This window comes from Xenopus tropicalis, chromosome 8, assembly GCF_000004195.4.
Source record: "Xenopus tropicalis strain Nigerian chromosome 8, UCB_Xtro_10.0, whole genome shotgun sequence".
NCBI classification, from domain to species: Eukaryota; Metazoa; Chordata; class Amphibia; order Anura; family Pipidae; genus Xenopus; species Xenopus tropicalis.
This window is the reverse complement of record NC_030684.2, coordinates 101438486-101453608: the sequence shown is the minus strand read 5'-3', so window position 1 is coordinate 101453608 and position 15123 is coordinate 101438486. Positions and strand designations below refer to the sequence as shown.

The following is a 15123-nucleotide window of genomic DNA, read 5'->3' as shown; positions in this document are numbered from 1 at the left end:
GAAGCACTGAGGAGCTTTGCTCTGCATTAGTTATACTGTTCTGTATTTTGCATACCCGTAAAAAAAAATAAGTAGTGTAGCCTAAAATTACCACCAGCTTTAATAAGGAACCCTGATTTTGATACATTCCTGCATGCAATACAAGGCTTCCCCCTAAATGGCTATTATGTTCAATTAAGCATTTGCTGCAGTGCTTTCATTTTAAAGGTCGCTTTTTGCATATACTTATATATTATATAGTTATAAGGTAATTATCTGCTTACCGTAGAAAAATATTGTTAATCTGTTTTCGAATAAATGCTCGGAGTCCCAGAAACTTGCCATAAATTCTGTGTAAGACTGTTTTTAAATAGTCCCTTTCACGTGGGTCTTCACTGTCAAACAGCTCTAAAAGCTAAAAAGGAGAGACAACGGGCTTCATTACTAAGTGGTTCTAGAACTGCTTGAGGCAGACCATGAGCTGATCAGGTTAGGCTGTAAATATTTCTAAGAAAGACTTTGAACCCAGCATCAAATTTAACAAATTTCAACACTTTGCAAGCTGGCACTAAGCTGGTTGGTACCTGTATGACTGATTTAGAGCTTAGCCTGGGAGACACAAGGCAGTTAACTAAAGGATTTGCATTTTATTATTTTCAGTATATTCTGGAAAGATCATACAGAAAGCCACCCAACATTCTAGACTTTAGGTGTGGCACAGAGGGCTTCTGTTGGTAAATCATAACAAACAGGCAACAGAAAAGGGGCTTCCCAGAAACACTGGGCCCAGTGCATTATAAAATGTAGCTATACATTAAAACAGTTATCCCCAACCAGTGGCTCGGGGGCAACATGTTGCTCACCAACCCCTTGGATGTTGCTCTCAGTGCCCCCAAACCAGGTAATTTTTGAATTCTTGACTTGGTGGCAAGTTTTGGTTGAATAAAAACAAGATTTACTACCAAATAAAGCCCCCAGTAAGCTGATAGTGTGCATAGAGGCTGCCTAATAGTCCCTCCATGAACTTTTATGATGCTTGTGTTGCTCTCAAAGTCCTTTACATTTGACTGTGGCTCACGAGTAAGAAAGGTTGGGGACCCCTGCATTAAAATATCTGCTCGTTTGGTGAGGTTGCCCAATAAGCAGCTCTTTCCCAGATATGCCTACCTTGAAGTGGGCAGTACAGGCTGATCTGATTGTTAGGCCTTTGGGCCAAACAGCTGGATTACATCAGCAGGGACACAAGCTGTCAGTGTGAGGACCACATTAAAGGTCCTTGCCATTACAGCAGTGCTGTCCAACTGGCATGCGGCCCGCGACCCCCCTCTGTGTGGCCCCCCACCTGTCTGGCTGCTTTGATAGCTTACCTTTGTGTAAGCATGAAATGGTATCAGTACTGAGATTAACTGGCCCCCTGCATGGTTCTCACCTCAGATTTAGGCTGTAATCCCTCTGTATTGTTTAAAAATGTAATTCCCTGAGTTTTTCACACCTTTTAATACCTGCATTGTTCACCCCCTGCAGAGTTCACACCTCAGGCTCAGGCTGTAATCACTCCCATTGTTCACTTCTTCACACCTCAGGTACTGTAGGCAGAGTATGGCACATACAGCCAGCATAGGGCAGGCAGAGTATGGCACATACAGCCAGCATAGGGCAGGTAGAGTATGGCACACACAGGCAGCATAGGTCAGGGAGCATATGGCACACACAGTCAGGGTAGGGCAGGCAGAGTATGGCACACACAGGCAGGGTAGGGCAGGCAGAGTATGGCACACACAGGCAGGGTAGGACAGGCAGAGTATGGCACACACAGACAGCATAGGACTGGCAGAGTGCTGCCTGTGTGTGCCATACACTGCTTGCCCTATGCTGCTTGTGGGAGGTGAACCTGGCAGGGGTTTGTTGTGGGAGTTTGTTAGCAGTTGGAAATAGCCATTAAATGGTCCCTAAGGTGTGTAATTATGTACTGGGGGTTGCTCTGCTATCCACAGGGGAGGAGGAGGCATATGGAATTTAAGGGTATATCTTAATATGACATAATTCTTTCACATATGAATGATGGTTGATATCCCCACAGTAAGGACCAAGCATTTGTGATTTTGCTGTGCTACCACCATTGTGATAAAATAGGTGTGGTTTGAAGTGGGTGTGGTTTCAAAAAGGGGAGTGGTAAAAACTGGCTTCCATTAGCGGCCCTCCACCATGTATGCTAGAGAAATTCCGGCCCTCGGCACCGTAGAAGTTGGACAGCACTGCATTACAGGGTTTTTAAACCTGTCCAAGTAAAGGTAGGCCTGTTGGAGTGTGCCATCGACAAGCAGATAAGCTGCCTGTGTATGGCCACCCTTAGGGCTCTGGCAGACGGGGAGACTAGTAAAATGTAAATCGCTGGTGGGATGGCATACGCGGCGCCGCGATTTCCCTCAAATCGCAGAAGTTGCCTTGAGAGGAAACTTCCACGATTTTGGGGAAATCGCGGAGCCACGTATGCCATCCCACCGGTGAAAATGTAAATTGCCGGTGGGGTGGCATTTCGGGGTGATTTGCCGCAGGTGACTAGTCTCCCCGTGTGCCAGAGCCCTTAGTACTTACTGCCAAACCTCTGGCTATATGGTAATTAACAAAGCTCCATAATAGATGCAACCTGGATATATATTGGAGATCAGTGTACAAACCTATTATGACCAATTAAATGGTATACAGGTATGGGATCCTTTATCTGGAAACTAGTTATCCAAAAAGTTCCGAATTACGGAAAGGCCATCTCTCAGACTCCATTATAAGCAAATAATTCTAATTTTTAAATATGATTTCCTTTTTCACTGTAATTATAAAACAGAACCTTGTACTTGATTCTATCTAAGATATAATTAATCCTCATTAGAGGCAAAACAAGCCTATTGGGTTTATTCAATATTTAAATGATTTTTAGCAGACTTAAGTTATGGAGATCCAGATTACGAAATTATCCGGAAAACCCCAGGTCCCGAGCATTCTGGTTAACAGGTCCCAATCCACTAAACTGTAGAAAACGATTTATAAATCAATTCCAGTATTAGTAGTTACTCTTTTGGGGGGAATGGTTTATACATTTAACATATGTCATAACTTTTTTATCCCCCCAGGAGTATAAGCCAGCAGACAAAAATGCACTAATGGCAAAAAGAAATCTTGAGTAAATACATACATTTATACCTCAAAAACAAAAATATTAAATTATTTTTGTTAAAGCTACAGTTTTGTGGATTTTGTTTTATAATAGCAATGATTCTCCTTTAAATCAATAAGAAGTGACAAATGCAGTGTGCGTATATGCAACATTTATTTTAATAAGAAAAAAGACAAATAAGTTATGAGCAATATAAGCTTAAAAGGAAGAAGGCCTGCATGTATGGGAAACACTATGCTGTAACAGCAACATATGTTGCTGTGGTTTTGAAGGCATTAGGATATGTGACATAGAATACAGCAGTAACCCAATATGGATCCAGTGACAGGTCCTGCTAAGGTAGGCTGAGCTGTATATGAATACTATAGACATCACATTAAGTTCAGTGACTGAATGAATGGTAAGAAAGAACATGTTTATGTGCAAATACTTCTGTTTACTTAAAGGTGTTCCAGGCTGTATATTAAACCTAAATGTTTTCTGATTTTTTTTTTTTTTTTGTTTTGTTTGTATGGGAAAAAAATATCCTGAGCCACTGTGGTGCAAGGACCTTTAAATATATACCATTGTTAGAAAACAATATGACACTGGGAAACCCAGACACAATAGGATTTGCCAACAGGTTTTCCGGCAACATTGTGTTTTATGCACGTAAGAAACATCTCTGTCATGTATCAAAGAACATTTACCTGCTTTACATCTGTACTGGCTATTGCTTACAGTATGTTTTCACTCACAGCAGGGCTTTAACCTCTGTTTTCGAATATATCCAATCCCATTTCATGTGTTAATGAAACATAAGCAAAAAGAAATAGAAATGGCCCCATTCACTACTCTAATACCTATGACTAGAGCAGTGATCCCAAACCAGTGGCTCAGGAGCAACATGTTGCTCCCCAGTCCATTGGATGTTGCTCCCCAGTCCATTGGATGTTGCTCCCAGCGGCTTCAAAGCAGGTAGTTATTTTTGAATTCCTGACTTGGAGGGAAGTTTTGGTTGCATAAAAACCATGTGTACTGCCAAACAGAGCCTCCTGTAGGCTGCCAGTCCACATAGGGGATCCAAATAACCAATCGTAGCCCTTATTTGGCACCCCCATGAACTTTTTTTTAAGATTGTGTTGCTCCCCAACTGTTTTTACATTTGAGTGTGGCTCATGGGTAAAAAAGGTTGGGGATCCCTGGCATAGAGGCTCAGCATATGCTTTTAGCAGCCTATTTTATTTTATGTACTAAAACCCACAGAGTTCGGACATGGTACTGGGGCAAAAAAGAGAAACATTACAGTCTGACTAGCACTATATAGATTTATGTAAATCTGTATTCCCCCCAAATGTATTTTACAAAAAAAGGCAAGCATCAGTCTCAATTTTTTTTTTTTTTTTTTACTACCTGCATTTTCCCGTATCTGCACTGACAGCACAGCATCATACTGCGTGCAGACCAAGGAACAGATTCAGTGCAAAAATGCATACCTCTGCATCGAAATCCACTCCATGTGTTGGCACACAAGCTGATTGTGCCTTTTAGTGCAGATATGGGAGAAAAGCCCAGCACCATCAGCCACATGTGCCATTAGCCTTACAGTGGCCAGTTGCTGATTATACTGTCAGTTTTAAAGATTCACGGAATGCGCCAAGCTATTCAGAGAATGTACAGACCATCACATGGTTAGCACAGTATAGGATCAGTTACACCTAGTAGTCATGCATTTGTAAAGGCAAGAAGAGCATTTAAAAACGTAATATTTGCCTCTTGCTATTCCAAAAAAGTAGAGAACAAAACAAATGGAATTGATTTTGAAATAAAGGTACAGAAACCAGAATACAAGTGATGAAACAGAGTGTATATACAGTCAGCAGAAATACTGGCCAATAATATGAAAACACTATTTTACTGTAATAACGAATATGTATGGGACCTGTTGTCTTTCTGTTAATTCTGTATTTCAGGTACTGCGAAAATGTGTATACCACAGAAAAGCAAATCAATTATTTTTCAACAGTGTTTGACCCTAAAATGTTTGCACAAAGTACTGAACAGCCTACAGCACTAAGCAACCTTTAGCAATCCATTACCTATAACACTCCACTCTGGTGGGGATTTTGGGAGTTCTCAAAGGACAATGTTCAGCAGCGATCAACAGCATTCCAAACTGCTCGTGCCACTAACTGAAGTGCCATGCGTGCTGTAGTTCCTTACTGATAAAGACAAGCATTCTTTTAATGCCTCTTTTAAAGCACTTTGGCTGCTGGCAGAAGGGACAAAATATCCAAACTAACATTCCTAAAGGGATTAATGTAAATTGCCAGTGGTAAACCATGTGAAAGATGCAGCAGCCCAAAGATAAGGCAACAGAAGAGGTAACATTTAAACCTTCTATTAGAAAGGAAGGTAGGAACGTAACTATGAACAACAGGGTCGGACTGGGGGCTGCAGGGCCCACCGGAGCTACCGCCCAAGGGCCCCGCACCCCCCAAGGTACCTCCGCCAGATGCGTCCATTGCAGGGTCCCTAGCCATGCAGCCCCCAACCCCCTGCCCGACGTCCTCCCCTGAATATGCGTATGTGAAACGTATCAGGGGAGGACAACGCTGGCCAGGGGAAGCGGCAACAGGGTCGGGTTTGGGCCGATGGGGCCCACCAGGGCTTTTCCCGGTGTCCCGGCGGCCCAGTCCGACACTGATAATCTCCCTCAGCATGAGCAGGAATGTGATTAAGGGGCAGATTTAGCAAAACGTGACATTAGAGCTCACCGCGGAAATATTTACCCACTATCGATTATTCCTGAGAGATTTTTAAAAGCATATCCATCAGCAACATGTGAAAGATAGAGCTCACCATTCAACACCATTTGACAAATAGGCTTCTAACAATCCCATAGGAATTAATAGAGTGTGGGTTAATGATTCTATGGTGATCATCTATTTTGATAGATCTGCCCCTAAGTGTGAGAGGCAAAATGTCCCATTTGCCATAGAGGACATTTTGCCTCTCATGCTTAGGGGTAATATGCTATATAAATTATTTAAATGTGGTTTCCTTCAATTTTAAAATTCACTGCAACCAGACAGGGGCCATTTTTGTGCACAATGTTATTAAGACACGCTTTGTATCATCTACACAATAATAGATAGTGAAGAGGGAGGGGGAATATAAGGAGTGCAGTGACATCTAGAAAGTCAAAGCAATATCCTGCCCTGCCTCTGTGCCTGAGGCGTATAGGTGGGCAAGGCAATATATGATTGACAGCTGAGATTTTTAAATTAGTTCATAACAGGTATGAATGTTTCAAAAAAAAAAAAAAAAAAAAAAAAAAATTGGTTTGATGATTATTTCAAAATGGAATTTTATTATACAGCTTTTTGAATATGGGTGATAGGTCCCCTTTTATTATCTAAAATGAATAAATTATTTGCACCATTATGTCTCTTTTGAATTGGCTGTAGCTTTGTATGTTGACATATACATATAAACCATCCTGTTGTACATCATGGGGAAATATGTTGGAGCTTTATAAATACGTTAACAATAATACGCCAGATATTGGTTCTCTAAACACGACAGAATAAGGGTACTTATAACGGAGTGCATGTACAACTGGCAGGAGTAGCAATAGCTCATAAAATAACACTGTATAATAAGTAGCATTGATTATCCAGCACTTATTACTCCAAAACTTTTGTCCCACTGACTTGAATGGGTTATGGTGTAAAATAGTGACTCGAAATTAGCACAAGATTGGTGCTTTGTAAGGCATGGTTTCTACAATAGCAAAGCAAAATATAAATTCACATCAGGAAAATGGAGCTTTATAAGTGTATTTTGTGGTTGCAAGTTAATCCGCAGTGGGGGCCAATGAGATGTAAGTGCTGGCAGCTCTGATCTGTGAAGCCACTCTTTAGGCTTGCGATACCAGGCTGTTTCACTGCCTGCGGTAAAAAGCTGATCCTTTCCTTTCTCATCTGTAGTGACGGCATAGTGTCTTTACAGCAAAAGCCTCAGAAGACTAGAGAAAGGATCAATATGCCTTTAGCTTAGGGTTTCCAATGCTTCACCTATATCCAATATAAGGCGTATTCAGCATATGGAGATTTGTCAGTGTGATATCTACCAATACAGGCTGCTGCGCAGGGATTCAGTGTGCATTTTGAATGCTGTCCTCTACATCTCTGGGACACATTTAGCCTGCAGAAAGCTGCAAGTATTTTGCTGCTATGACTTGTCTAGGTTAAAGGTTTTATTATTAAGTAATAATGTTAAACGATTGTTATCTTTTTAGAGGGGCTTAAAACTGAAATTAATGTGTAACAATACACTAAGGGGCAGATTCATCAAAGTACGAGTTCGAATCCCGAAATGGGTAAAATTTGGATTAGATACGATAATTTCTGATGATTGAAAATGTCACGAAAAAATCTTAACCCACGATAATATCATATTGGCGATCTAAAAGTCACTAAATTTTCGTATCCAAACGATCATAAACCACGGGAAAACCTTTCTGACTTTGAACCTTCTGTGCATGTTTTTGGAAGCCTTCCATAGAACTCAATGGCACTCTGCAGCTCCAACCTGGCCCAAGGAAAGTCTCCCATAGGGCTCAATGGCACTCTGCAGCTCCAACCTGGCCCAAGGAAAGTCTCCCATAGGGCTCAATGGCACTCTGCAGCTCCAACCTGGCCCAAGGAAAGTCTCCCATAGGGCTCAATGGCACTCTGCAGCTCCAACCTGGCCCAAGGAAAGTCTCCCATAGGGCTCAATGGCACTCTGCAGCTCCAACCTGGCCCAAGGAAAGCCTCCCATAGGAATCAATGGCACTCTGCAGCTCCAACCTGGCCCAAGGAAAGTCTCCCATAGGAATCAATGGCACTCTGCAGCTCCAACCTGGCCCAAGGAAAGTCTCCCATAGGAATCAATGGCACTCTGCAGCTCCAACCTGGCCCAAGGAAAGTCTCCCATAGGGCTCAATGGCACTCTGCAGCTCCAACCTGGCCCAAGGAAAGTCTCCCATAGGGCTCAATGGCACTCTGCAGCTCCAACCTGGCCCAAGGAAAGTCTCCCATAGGAATCAATGGCACTCTGCAGCTCCAACCTGGCCCAAGGAAAGTCTCCCATAGGGCTCAATGGCACTCTGCAGCTCCAACCTGGCCCAAGGAAAGTCACGATACCGAAGCTTTAATGAATCCGAAACTTTTGTACTCATTGCGACAAATACGATTTTGTTGCATAAAATTTGACGCAAAGTAGGAAAAAGTTGTGCAAATGAACCAAAAAAAAAAACGCAGAAAATATGCATAGTTCTATTAGAAAAAATACAATTTTTTTGTATTCAGAATCATTTGTACTTTGATAAATCTGCCCCCAAGTGTAGAAAGGACTTCTGCTTCTTAAATATTCATAGAAAGAATATTTTTCTAATGTTGGCTGAGGCATCTGCATAACTTACATGCCATTTATAGAACATTCTGTTAAGAGAAAGGTGGAGGCAAAGCAAGCAGCAGCAGTTTTAAAATCTACATGAGAAAAGAGATTCTAAAAATATTTGTTTCTTAGCAACACCATCTTTATATATATGATTTTAAGCAAATAAACTTACAAGAAAAAGCATAACCGTTATTAAATAGTGGGGAGAAAATGAAAAGAAAATGACTAGTTACTTAACTATTACAGGGAAACTTGCCAAGTGAAACAAGTGTAAATACAAATTTATACAGCACACAGCATTAGAGAACATAGCAGTGATAGTAAAACTAAACTTTTAGAGGAGTAAAGTCCTCACAGTGCATCATGGTAGGACCTGGATATGAATCATAACTCATGTGAAGGTAGAAGCTAGGGATAACTTTTTCACCTGGTACAGTTTTGCTACAAAATTCGCATTGAATAGTTTATAGCACTAGAATTTCAACCTGTGTTTTGCAGGAAAAATGGCTTTTTTTTGCACTGGAAAAAACAGCAAAGTATATGGCAAAATGTTGCCATTTTGGGAATTTTTAGGCAAAGCAAAACTGCCAATTTTATTTACTCATCACTAGTAGCAACAGTAGCTTACTTCAGATTCTAGCTACCATTATTTCTTTATGGGTGCAGAGCCCTTACAAACTGCGGTCAGCTCAATATGGGCTCAGGGACACAGCAGTTTGACTCAGCACAGTGAATGTACAGCAGTTGGCACAGGGCTCCCCTTCCTAGAAGGCTTCTGACTGTATGTAGGTATATCTTTATTAAAGTTATCAGATAAAAATATACACAGTTGAAAAGTGCAAGAGACAAAGCATTAAGAAGGTCCTGCAAAAGTTACAATCTAATTAGTATCTAGTATAAATAAATTTAAAGCAACTGGACTTGTTAAGTAATCATTGAAGACGTTTCACTACTCATCCGAGCAGCTTCTTCAGTTCAACTGACTGGTATGGGAAGTCCTCAGCATATATACTCTTCCACTAATCCAATCACAATGGCACTTTGTAACTCTTCAGAAAGGTGACATCTGAAATGTCTTCAATGATTACTTAACAAGTCCAGTTGCTTTAAATTTATTTATACTAGATATACCATGACCTGGATGAATGAAAATCTTCATAGACACAATCTAATTAGGTGTATTTAACTGAATATGAGTGCTCAATATTTGACCAGGCTCAGCTTGAATCGTTTTTACTGCTGAATCAAATTTATACTAAAGTACATTTTTACAGCATTTTAAAACAGTATTATGCTTACCTGTAATACAAATTTTTGATCTATATACTTTTTGGCAATACTGGGTTGAAATTCTTGACTTTCCAAAAACCGTATGAAAAATTCATATACAAGCTGAAAGAAAGATGAACAAAGATAAGTGTTCAAGCCACAAATATAAAATGTGCAAACCTGGCCATACAGTAAGGGTCTTTAGGGAAGAAAGATGTTCTCATACCAGGACCCACAGCACCATGTTCTTGCCCAATTAACAGTGTTATATAAGTAAAGTAAAGAACTCCTGCTTCATACATGTTACTCCTTTTCCTGGACATGCAAACAAATTGCCAACTGAAGCACAGTTTAAGCTATAGAGAACTTCTATTACAGGTATCTAACCCCTTATCCGGAAACTCATTATCCAGAAAGTTCCAAATTATGCAAAGGCCATCTCCCATAGACTCTATTGTAATCAGATAATTCACATTTCTAAAAATGGTTTCCTTTTTCTCTGTAATAATAAACCTGTACCTTGTAGTAGATCCCAACTAAGATATAATTAACACTTATTGGAACCAAAACAACCCTACTGGGTTTCATTACTGTTGAAATGTTTTTTTTTTTTAGTAGAAAAGGTAGGAGATCCGATTTACGGAAAGACCCCTTATCCGGAAAACCCCAGGTCCTGAACATTCTGGATAATGGGTCCCATACTTTTACTAACATATCTGTACTGTTTAGAGAAATCCAGAGCAATCTAATGCAGCAGATATCAGCTTTGGATTAGAGAAGGAATGTTCCACGTACATGTTTTGTACCTTCATACCTTGCAGCTTTTCAAAGCAAAACTAATTCATAGTAGTTTCCCTCCACTGCAGTGTGTGCTTTTGCTGTCCACGCTTCTAATAAGAGATACACATGCCAGGAAGATGAGACTTGATGTGGACAGCAACCCCACAGTACATGCAGTTCAGGACATGGGATTCAGTAGCTAAACTGTTATACATTTAGATAACAGAGAATTCAACAGGCTCATTTTTGATCAGCAAAATGCTGGTGGTACATGGGCACTTTGGATGGTGCAAAACTGCCTGATTGTCCCACTGTTTCCTAGTTCGTTGAATGAGATATGCCTAAAAAGGACCAGGACAGAAACGCTGATACTTAAAATCCCAATTGCAGGAACTTTCCAGAGGCAAAGATAGTTTTTAGTTGCTTTTATGCTAGCTTAAATATGCGCTTTGCACTTTCGAGTTTTCCAGGCCGACCGCCAAGCCGCACTGCTCTGTGCGCACAAACTCTGGCTGTTGCCATTGCTTCTAGTGCACGCACACAGAGCGGCGTACCGAAGTGGATCTGCTTCTCTCAGCCAGGCAGAAAAGTGCAGGGCTGAGAGAAGCGGAGATATGCTTCATCTGACCATGCCCTGAGTCTACTAGAAACATTAATCTGGGTTCACGTTGCTTAGTACAAGGCCCCATTTGATTATTACAGAGAAACAGTAAATTCCCTAGCCATAAGTAGGAGTGCCAGGCCTATTTTTAGACTAAACTTACAAAACTTGACTTACAACTATTATCAAATGTGCACAGAAGATCTGTAGATAATGGAGTTGACAAAGGAACGCTCAACAGTACCTGTAAATGTGGCCATGATGCTTCAAGCGTAGGTTCATCTTCCTCAGGATCAAACTCGTTACTGTCACTTGGGGGAAGGGTCCTAAATATATTGCAGGATACCTAGAGCATACAAGAACATTTAAGTGTTTATTGTAGCAGCAAATGTACTGCCCACTTCCTCGTCAACTGTAAATATGTCTGTTCAGCTTCATTTCACATCTGGAATTTATATGCAGAGCATTGAATAGTGAAGACATGGGCAATGTGTTAAAGAGATATGGGCATCAAAACTTTAATGTTCTGGGAGTGCCTCAAAACAAAATACTGAAATTGTAGAGAGCAGACTAGGCACTATTAATTTAGTTTCTTGTTGTCAGAACTGCTTGCTCAAATAGTAAAACTTTCATTCCATCAGCCACCCAAGCTGTTAGGCTTCATCACAAACAGTGGAGGGTTTGGGTGCAAAACCTAATGTATGCATACATATTTTTGTTCTGGGGATCATCAAATTACAGATTCATTTATTGTGCTTAAGGGCACCTATATGCCACTGTTGTTACTGACCCTTTCAATGCAAGATTTTTTATAAATTTTAATTTAAATCTACTTGGTGATGAGCCACCATGTAACAGCAGCTGTTGGTAAGGCAAGGGCTTACAGTCGTCCCCATATTTAACACATGCAGGCTTACCTACAGTAGAAACTCACTGCCACTAAAGTGACGACATGCTTGTCCTTGCAAGGGGAATCTAAATATCAACCTCAGGAAGACCAAACATGGAGTAAATTTATCCCATTTAAGCTCAAGAAATAAATAAAAAACGTATTTTTTTTCATGCTTAAACCAAAAGGCAAAAGATCCTACTCATTGCACACATGCTAAATAAGGGTATATACTGTCCCTTTAAGTTTGTTGTGCAGTTAAACAACTTTCAACTAAGATAAGAAGAAAAAAAAAAATTTAAGTGACATTACTCCCTAGGTTGTGTAAATAAACCTCTACAAACCTGCTTTAAAAGAAAAGAATTGTATTTATGTAATATAAGGAACTTTGTTACAGGTCTATTCCTCTAAAGCAACCAAACAAAAAGCATTTACTGGTCACCCGTTTAAAAGCAAACATAATTTTGGTTGCTGTGGGTTACTGTACCTGGGCAAAAGGGGGGAGCATATACATATGTACAGCTTTGCTCAAATGCTTACCTTACTGACAACCAATGCCTCATGCTGACAATTTACGTGGTTTATTTTTAATTTAAAAATAATGCATTATTTTCTTTATTTTCTTTTTTTTTTTAATTTGAAAGCACAGATTTTTTTTTTTTGTCTTCACCCTTAATTTATTCACCTCCCACCCATTGTTTAAATAGAGCCAATTTGTTTAAATTGAGACAATGAGCTCTGTATAAACATTTCCTTCAACTTCATTCTGTCTCTGTGGCTTGGTATATGTAAAGGTGATCTAGCAGATGTATAGGTAAAAATAAAAGGATTGTTCTGTTATTATAGTCAGATACAAAGTACATATTAATGCTATTTTATTGATTAATGCTAGTATTACACTAAATAGTAGTGCATTGTTAATTGAGAGGGATTTGGGGTTTGTAGTGGGTAACAGATTGTGTATATCTATCTCAATAGGTAGTGAGGGCACTCACAGGAATTTTCACACAAAATCGTCAAGTGAAGAAAATTAGGTTTTATTCAGTCCAACCTTTCAGTTCCTGATTGGAATTTTCGTCAGGGACAGGAACACGAACACTGACGAAAGTTCCAATCAGGAACGGAAACGTTGGACTGAACAAAACCTCACTTTCTTCACTTGATGATTTTGTGCGAAAATGGGAAGGCAGCAAGATAGCAGCTCCCAGTAGATATCAGAACAACACTCAATAGTAAGAAATCCAAGTCTGGCTTGGGACTCCTCCAGTTACATGGGAGTAGGAGAAACAATAGGTTACCTGAAAGCAGTTCTAATGTGTAGCGCTGGCTCCTTCTGAAAGCTCAGACTCAGGCACAATGCACTGAGATGGCGCCTACACACCAAAATTACAGCTAAAAAATATATTTGTTGGTTCAAGAATTAAATTTTAAATGGTAAAGTGAATTATTTGCTATGTAAACTGTGTAATTTAGAAATAAAAAGTAACCCATAAAAATCATGACAGAATCCCTTTAAGCACAAGCTCATTCACTGAACTCATGTTGAACAAAGGTGAGTACTATACTATATCTCTGTGTCTCCCATAAGGAACAAGCAGTGCAACAAAAGGCATCATACTAGTTTTTCATCTGTCAGTCCTATAGAATTTTGATGGCAATAAATAAATTAAAAGTAAAAAGTATATTTGCATATCATATTTACACAACTGGAGACCAGGACATGACATTTATATTAAAGGGGATATATTGTGCCAATGAATTGTACGCATCAAAATACAGAAAGAATGTGTTTTAAAATATAGTTTTTTGGGCTGATTAATTGAAAATTTCTCCAAAAACCCCCACTAGTCCCACCTAGCTGTTCCACTTCCTGCTGCCTCCTTTCCCAGGCTGTACAGAGGGGCTGGTGCCACTCAGCACACTACACTGTAGGATACAAACCAATCAGCAGCTAGGCTGACTTGATAGGGAACTGAAGCCTGTCTTTGCTTGTGTAAGTGCAGGGCTGTGATTGTCTATCCCCCTCCTGCTGTGCTTCTGGCAGGGACCATTAGGACACACCCATGCCTTATTTAAGACACTGACAGGGACCTGAAAGATCTATAGGGAGCTCCAAAAAAGGGGCCATTTTTACAGATAGGATTAATTTTTAGCTCAAAGTGAAACCAGCACTATGTATTATTCATAATTGCCTACAAGATTACATGTTATTTCATTTATCCTATATATCTCCTTTAATATATACCAAACGTTCTCAATGGTTGAGGTGAGTGGCATTCTAAACAAATGTTCTGCATTACCGTTCCAGTTATCACCACTTCATGGATATAAGGATGGGAAGTCCTATTTTTATTATAAACTCACGGGTGTTTCCTCCTTCAAAGCACAGGATGGAAAAGTCATCAATAGTTAAAAGTTCAGGAAAGAGAAGCCTGGGCGTAAAGTTGCAGAGAACATGAAGCGAACAGCCTTGGTGGGGCAGAATGAACTCTGGCTGTGCTGCAAATGCTAGTTTGTGTCTATCAGCTGGTATATAGATCAGTGCCTTCAGATGCCAGTACTATTATAAATCAGAGTCAATTTACTATACGTCAGACATCACCTAGGGCGCTTAATTGCTGGGCTCTCAAAATAGTATGTTTGTATGTTTCTACCCTTATGTACAGCATTAAGGAACAGGTTGCCAACCTGTTGATAAAATGTAATAGTTACATACTACTACAGTGGGATGACTAAAAATCCAGTTTTTCAGTTTGCCTGTGGACACCTGACGATGGGACTATCCACCTAAGATAATGGGTTATCCTCCTTAGACCTTGCAAGCACAGGGCCTGTAACAATCTTTAGACTTTTAATTACAGATCAAAGTATAGGAAACAATGGTAGCCTTAGTGGTGTGACCACATAGTGGCTGCAAGTTCTGCTAGGAACAGTATAGGGGTATGCAGTGTAATTGCTGTGACGCCAGCAAATCAGTATTGCATTCATATTCTGAGAGCTTACCTG

The 15123-nt window shown here is 40.1% G+C and overlaps 1 protein-coding gene across 3 annotated transcripts in view; it reads right to left on the bottom strand.

Annotated features, from left to right (window-relative positions):
* The window catches only part of ppp2r5e (protein phosphatase 2 regulatory subunit B', epsilon), a 51520-nt gene that overhangs the window by 15581 nt on the left and 20816 nt on the right, over positions 1-15123 (bottom strand). For all 3 annotated transcript variants that reach the window (XM_012968162.3, XM_012968163.3, NM_203922.1), the window contains 3 exon segments: positions 11473-11574; positions 9878-9970; positions 264-394 (listed from right to left, as the gene is read on the bottom strand). In XM_012968162.3, coding sequence (XP_012823616.2) covers positions 264-394; positions 9878-9970; positions 11473-11574 — 326 coding nt within the window.